This window comes from Vigna umbellata, chromosome 8 (assembly GCF_029865625.1).
Source record: "Vigna umbellata cultivar VRB3 chromosome 8, Vumbellata_1.0, whole genome shotgun sequence".
Classification (NCBI taxonomy): domain Eukaryota; kingdom Viridiplantae; phylum Streptophyta; class Magnoliopsida; order Fabales; family Fabaceae; genus Vigna; species Vigna umbellata.
Genome location: NC_142172.1, coordinates 34,219,328 through 34,226,936, shown reverse-complemented (window position 1 = coordinate 34,226,936; position 7,609 = coordinate 34,219,328). Strand labels below are relative to the sequence as shown.

General features: G+C 35.7%; 1 protein-coding gene across 1 annotated transcript; it reads right to left on the bottom strand.

Moving 5' to 3' along the window:
- Positions 1 to 343: 343 nt before the first annotated feature.
- Positions 344 to 6,967, bottom strand: ZDS (zeta-carotene desaturase). The gene is made up of 14 exons (XM_047301671.2): positions 6,416 to 6,967; positions 6,106 to 6,230; positions 5,750 to 5,884; positions 5,514 to 5,586; positions 5,333 to 5,406; positions 5,046 to 5,150; positions 4,536 to 4,780; positions 4,366 to 4,453; positions 4,219 to 4,261; positions 3,976 to 4,132; positions 3,707 to 3,835; positions 3,086 to 3,158; positions 1,659 to 1,823; positions 344 to 703 (listed from the first exon to the last, which is right to left on the bottom strand). Exons 1-14 carry the CDS (start codon positions 6,579 to 6,581, stop codon positions 539 to 541), a joined length of 1,743 nt encoding a protein of 580 aa, XP_047157627.1. The 5' UTR covers positions 6,582 to 6,967; the 3' UTR covers positions 344 to 538.
- Between the last annotated feature and the right edge of the window lie 642 nt (positions 6,968 to 7,609).

Below are 7,609 nucleotides of genomic sequence, written 5' to 3'. Positions count from 1 at the left end.
TGTTGAAGTGAGTTAACTCAATATTATAAGTTTTCCATTTTATTCGTACTGTTCATAATTATAGTGCATTGATTTCCACATTGCACTATGTTTTACCTGGACAGTTGAACTTTTTCCACTCTTTATAGAAGTGCAAGAAGAAATAATGGGAATCGAGGAAGAAGAATTGTTTTCATTGAGTTCTAAGGCCCACCAAAACAATGTAACTGGGTGGTCTTGTGTAAGTGTATGGTTTGCTTAGTTAGTCTTGAAAACTTCTACTTAAGATCTAGTATTTAATCAATACGGAAAATGAATTGGCTTATCAAAACAGTTAATCGATTTTTAGAAAGCAACTAACTGGTGGCTATAATATCATTCGTATAGCTATTATTCATTTAAAAATGAGTGCATGCAACGCAATTGATAGACTATGAGCTACACTTTGAAACAATTATTTCTGTAAATACTTTTCGATTGAATATACATTCTAAAATGTTGCATGCGAAAAGAACAAACTTGCATCACGTCGACTTTGACTACCCCGCAAGGAAATTTCTCATACTAGGCTCAATTCATCTTTAGTATTTGTAAACTTTAGGTCGTCTTTGAACTCAGCATCAATCTCCTTCCGCAATGCCACTAATCCTTCCCCTGCATCACAGATATAGGCTGAAGCTTGTCTGCCAGACAAAGTTGCACCTTCCATGCTGTCTATGTAGTCCTGAACAAAAAAGAAAAATTCGCAGCTAGGCAAGTAAATAAATAATAAAAGTGAGTAGTATAAATGCAAGTCACATGTCACTACTGCGGTGAAACTGGAATAAACATACTGCAATTGCAGGACAAACACACCAATAAGAGCTCACTAAAATTTGACATGGGATCAAAGTAAAATACAGTTGATGGATAAAAAAACTTGAAGGCAAATTTGAAAGGAAAGGTTAAATTAGTTCGGTAAATTTGACCGAGTTATATCTCATAGATGTGGTGTGGGAGTCCATAGTAAAAGCATATACTGATCTCTATTGAAGAAGTATGTACAGAGTGTATAAATATTTATTGTTGTATCCTCGTACAATTTTACACAGACCAACTTACTAAGTTAGGAGTGAAAGCCTTTTTTATCAGATAAAAGTATTTTGTATATAAGGAATATTTGTAGTGCTCCATCCTGTATACAACCAGAATTCTATACAAGAGAAAGTAGGAAATGTCTATTGCCTTTACCACTTTCCATGTGTCCATTGTCACTTCTATTAAAATGGTTTTTATCTAAAACATCCTTTCTTTTTGTTTATCAAACTGTTAATTAAACAAGAATGCCGATAAATTCATTAGAGTGCCAAAAGACACCAAGAATATTTTTCAATCCTGAATCCGGATACTGAAAGAAGAAAATACATAGTTCTCGGTAGATCGTGGAACCATCACAGGTAATCCCATTCAAACAAATATAGCAGCAGAAATTTATTGACAGTGTCATAAAAGCTACTTCACTTTCTAATTTTTTTTTCATAGGTTATACCACAAGCCCGGGGGACCTATATAAGTATTTGTAGGTAACTAGTTGCTGTAGAGGGACATGAAAACGCAAAAAGCATCTTGATAACATGAAATTTTAAGGGTTATATGTGCCATGTGTAGAAAAACAAACTATGCCAGTCAAGAAAGTGTACCTGTTTTGTATAAGAGCCAGCAAGAAAGAAATTCTTCACTGGTGTCTTTTGATCTGGTCTAAATGGATCTTTGCCAGGTCCCTCACGGTACAGAGATTGGCCAATTTTAACAACTGAAGACCAAGTCACTTCCAAACCTTGAGATGATGGAAACAGTGCCAAAACCTGGTAGAAATTTTCAAATCAATGTGATGACAGAGAACTGAATATCTACCATTGACTTAAAAACATCTAAAATAGACTACAAAATTAAACATGTGACGTGGCTTATGATAGAAATAATATAAAATGCCATGTTGATGATTGCAGAACATTCCAAACATGCATCAAATTAGCAGCATGAACAAATATGCATCAAATGAACTAGTACAAATTCAACCAGTAACATATTATGATGTATTCAAAGGATTGCTTGTAATTGTGTTTAGTCTGACATCAATGCTAGAACTCAAAAGAGACTTGATCATCATGTCAATCAATAGTTGTTGTAGTTGACAAAGTCAGTATAGACAAAGTTTCGGTCATCAGTTTGGTACAGGTGTGTAAAGATGACGTGATGAGGAACTGGCAATACATGACAGTGGCTGACCAAGAGTTAGGTAGTAGCATGTAGTCATCAAAGAAGGGTAGCTCAGATCACAGGGTCCTGTCAGAGATCAGCGTGACAGCTGCTAGAGAGAAAAATGCTCGAACGCTGTTGCAGTTAATGGAGAGCAAAAATAGATGATTAAAGAGCACAGCGGTTACTGGAGAGAGAAAAAAAATGCTAACAGAGTGCGCTGGTTGCTGGAGAGAGAAAATGCAGTAGGCTACAACGGTTGCTAGACAGCAAAGTTTCTTAGAGAGTAAAAATGTTCGAAGGGTACAATGGCTGCCCAAGAGCAAAAAATGCTCTGAGAGTGCAGCGGCTGCTAAAGAGAAAATTTGCTTTGGGGTGCAGTGGCTGCCGAAGAACAAAATGCTTGGAGAATGCGGCTACTTTTGGGGAGCAGAAGTGCCAAAGGGTGGAGCAGCTGCCAGAGAGTAAGAAAATACTCAGAGGGTGCAGTGGCTACTGAAGAGCAAAAATGTTGCAATGGTATTGTTTACCCAATAGAGAAATTTAGGGTGAGTGCTTCCAGGGAAAAAGTCAAGGTCTAACAGCCGATTAGTGTAACAGGTCACCGAGTATGAGACCACTTTGATACCATACTAAAAGGATTATTCGTAATTATAAGTTATGTAATTGAATGTTGACTGTAATCAAACCACATCTTTAACAATATCATATGAAGTTGAATGCTTAGTTATCAAAATAAATCAACACATAGTAACACACCCCATCATAAGCTTCTCACTTTTGATGCACACTTTTCATGTCACTAATAAAGCAACAGTGAAAATATCAAAAACCAGAATAAGAGAAGTATAATTTCTTTTTAACCAACCTGTTTTGCTACCCTTGCAATGATTTCGTCATTTGGTAAGGGCATGTATGGATCTCCTGGCGTCAGAACACATCTGACAAAGGTATTAGCGTTATATACTTAGAAGATCAACACTAAATCAAATACTATATGCATGATGATGATCAGAATTTAAAAAACCATGAGAAATTTACTCATTAGGCTTCATTAGTGGGTTTTGGCTTGGTCCCCCCCCCCCCCCTACTTTTGCATATCTTTTTTCTTTTAATTGTATTAAGAATGTTGTATATGATTGGTACAGGCTGTAGTGCTAACCTGGCTTAGCATTGCAAGTTGTATAGTGACGCAATAGCACTCTTTCTTTAGATTAAAAATAAAATCTGATGATGTATTTATAGCTACGGAACCAAAAGCAACTTATGAAGCAATGGGAACATTAAAATCTTAAAATATAGTTCAAGTTTTCAATATTCTTGCACATATATGTCGTTTTTAATGTTCCATATATATAATAATTATGATTATGCTGACTGCAGAATATTCAAGCAAAGCACTTAAAATCTTTCTTAAAATTATATTCCCGATCGTTAATGAACTCATGAGTGAGAAAAATTTTAGAACTGTGAAACTACAAACACTTACTGGAGCAATGATCCTTGTCCCTCAATGTAATAATCTTCTGGAGATGAAAGCGCCAGGTCTGCAAAGCAAGAAAAATCTGCATCGGGTGTGTAGAGAAGATTATCCAAACCAACAGCTTTCTTCAGTTGCCTGCCCTCCAGATTGTAAGGGTGCATGAAGAAGTTGAACAGTAATGGTCAAAATTAAAATATATCAATCTTTATCGTCAAACAAAAGTACCTCACACTATAGTTTCTATGTGGACCCTAAAATTAAAATGAGAGCATTACCTTGACTTTTCTAGATCTTGCAACTCTGTGACCCAACCATTGTATCTGAGTTGCACTGTCACTACAGGAACTCCAACTAGCTCATAGATGTTATTGAAAAACTGCTGTTCCCTCCACTCCGATGGAATTAGTCTCTTAATTCCGGGGACATCACAAGCTAGCATCGTTTAAATGACAGTAAATTGAAGATTGTTGGCAAAATAAGGAATAAATACGAAAACCAAGGAAAAGTAATCTACTAACCAGCAACATAAGCATCAGCTTTCACAATTTTCTTGGCAGTAGCCTGTGAAAATAAAAATTAACAAAGTATTAACTATAAAGATTTTGAGAATGTCACTTGTATTCTAACCAAGCATGTAAAGATTTCAACAAGAAAGCAGATATCACCTTTGACATGGAAAGTCCTGTAACATAAATACTCCCATCATCCGTTTTGTCATAAAGTAGTTCTCTGCATCCCCACCTAAGATGGAACCTGTTCCAGCAGCATACGAGGATATAAATAGGGAGAAATTTGGATAGTCATGGTGGAAATATTCTAGTATCTAGAACCATACCTGCCCCCTCTATCCGTGATGTACTTCCTGATGGGACCACTCAAATAAACATCTGGTGAACCCTTCAACATTCGCAAAAGGGAAGCCTCAGTCTTTGTGGCAAACAATGCAAATATGGTAAGCATGCAGCGGGCACTGATATTATCGCAGTCAATAAACCCAAGGGCATAGGCAACTGGATCCCACATTTTTTGAATACTCATGCGTGTGCCACCTTTGGATAAAAACCAATCTGAAAAACTAATCTGTAACAAAAGCACAAATTGGTTAAAAGGACAAGTCTAGACATTGAGAAAGATGATAGACAAACACAAACAATACATAGAGAAACAGTAAACTTAGATTCCAGGGAAGTGAGTATTGAAATTTTTACTTTTTTGGTATATCCAGAACCTTCACAATTACTCCTATTGTATGTGTGTGCATGTTTATGAACACACAGAAACTAGGGGCACAGATAACCAGCAAGCATTAGTTGGAAATAGACCAAAAACTAATGAATCCTCTTACACTATCCAAATTCCTTATGTCCCTGAGTGCACCATCTGGATCAACAAGAGCTTTGACAACTGGACTCAGTGCAAGAGCCACGGCATTTCTAGCTTTATCATAGGTCTGCTCATAAAAAATATGTAAAGTTAGGTACAATGGTAGTCCCACTGAGGAAAATCAAATGAACAACTATACATTTTTGTGGATTCAAATATATTATTTTCTAGTTATGTATAATACCGATGAGTGACGACCAAGTCATGTAATTTAAACAAACATGATAATAGAATATACAATGTGATTACATTAAGCTGATTTGTGGTCAAAAATGCCCTTATCCCATGTATTGGTGCTCCAACTGGGAAGCGAAAATCTAGTTCTGTGCACAAAAACTGAAAGTTATGAACTTGCAACACTCTGGTGGAATTTGTGGAGAGACAAAATAATGAACAAAAATGAAGCAAGATATTGTAGCACAAAACATACCTCCAATTTGACCTCCTTTGTTAACAAAAGTGTGAGTGTGATCTTTTACAAGTAGATTGTTATTTGCACCCACCTATTTATCCAAGCATTGAAGAAGTTACAAACAAAAGGATACCACGAAAATCTACACAAAAAATAAAGTGAACAGTACATGTTTCACGGCGAAAAAAGAGGGAGGAAGAATCCAGGTTTTAGAGATGAAGAAGAGTATATGACTGCAAGTGATAATAGCTTACCTTCTTCAACAATCGGAAAAGATTGTTGTAGCAACCAAAGAAAACATGCAATCCCATTTCAATGTGATTCCCACGTTTGTCAACAAAGGAGCCAACTTTGCCACCAATAAAAGGCCTCGACTCATATATATCCACCTGGGTGATAGAATTTTGAAGAAAACATATAAAAAAAGAAAATACATCAGCTGCAATAACCCAATGCACTCAACACCTGAATTACAAAATCAAACAAACAGACAACGATGAAGGAATAGTTCCCTTTTGCTTCAGAAGTAACTTTAAAGACATAATATACCACATCATCCAATACGAAAATATTACTGTTAACAGAGAAACAGGAGGAGAAGGAAATAAACCTCGTGGCCTTGATCCAAGAGCTCCACTGCAGTTGACATGCCTGCAAGCCCAGCTCCAACAATAGCCACTTTCAGCTTGGGTCCTCGATAATGCTCAGGTTCAGGCGGAAACAACCCTTTTGGTGCTGCATAGTAAAAATTACAGTTTAACAAAAATTATCCAAACTTTGCGACACATCCCAGCCTTCAATTTCCCTTTCCTCCAACACTCCCCAAAATGAAAATTATTAGATAAAAAATAAAGTGCTGAGATAAGTGTAGCATCGAAAATTGAATTTGGATTTCATAAAAAGAAGGGGGAAATACAGACCGTTAACGCTCATGTCGGAAACATTATCATCTAAGGAGCATCTAACCCGACACTTGTGGGTCTTTGAGAAACGGGCAGTGAAGGGGGAAAAGAAGGCAGCAGAGTCTCCTCCTCGAGTTGCGGAAAAGGAAGTAGCCGAACACTGAATCAGAGACGCCATAGCCATAAGCGTCAACACAAAGACAACAACCGACTTTGTCGCAAAGGATGGAACGAGGTTGTGTTGTTCTTTATGCGTTAAACGAATTGGCGGAATCTGTGCACGTAGGCTGAAGAAGATGCCGGAATGGAAAATTTGTCTTGTAGCAGAGAGGATTGAAGATTGTGAATGGTGATCACACGCAAATTACAAGATGCATGAACTAGTATTAATATAAATAATTAATAATGGCGATAATAATAATAATAATAATAATAATTGCAATTGAATGAATGTGTTGTTGCCTTTGCCTATTCTACTGGAATTTGGAAAATGGAAGTGCCATTGCCACTTTCCATTAGCGATAGATAACGGACCCTCTCGACACACTCTCGCTTTTTGACTCTTTCTCAAACTTCACTTTATTTTTCTTTTTTTTAATTTATCTTTTCCCTCTTATTTTCGCTTCAGACATGTCTTACGTGTCAGTTATTGGTAGCCTTAACATTTTTTATCTACTCATAACCTCTTCCTTCTCCACCATTCACGTTCTATGTTCTTCTTCCCCCTTCTTTTTTTTTCCCACTTCACATCCAACTTTCGTTACGTAATATATTTAAGTAAACAAATTTTCGTTATTGATGTGATCGTTAATAGATTATAAGAATAGACCATTATTTATAAAAATATTTCAGTATAAAATTTACTTACGAAAATAATTTAACAGAGTATTCATCGATAAATATATATATATGCAATCCTTGCCTACTCTCCATACATCAGCTTCAATTTCAGAGACCTTATTCTATATTTATCTCTTACATTTTTCCCCCTTTTTCTAAAGTAATTAATGTAATTATTTAATATATAATTATTAAATTTATGTAATTAAGTATATATGATATTGTTTATTAAATGCGATATAATTATTAAGCGTTCTGAATTTTTTTTTATTAATGTTCTTAAAGTAATTAATGTAATTACTAAATGTACATAATTGAGGTAATTACCTATATTTATTACAATTTACTTTAATAAATATCATCGAAAGATAT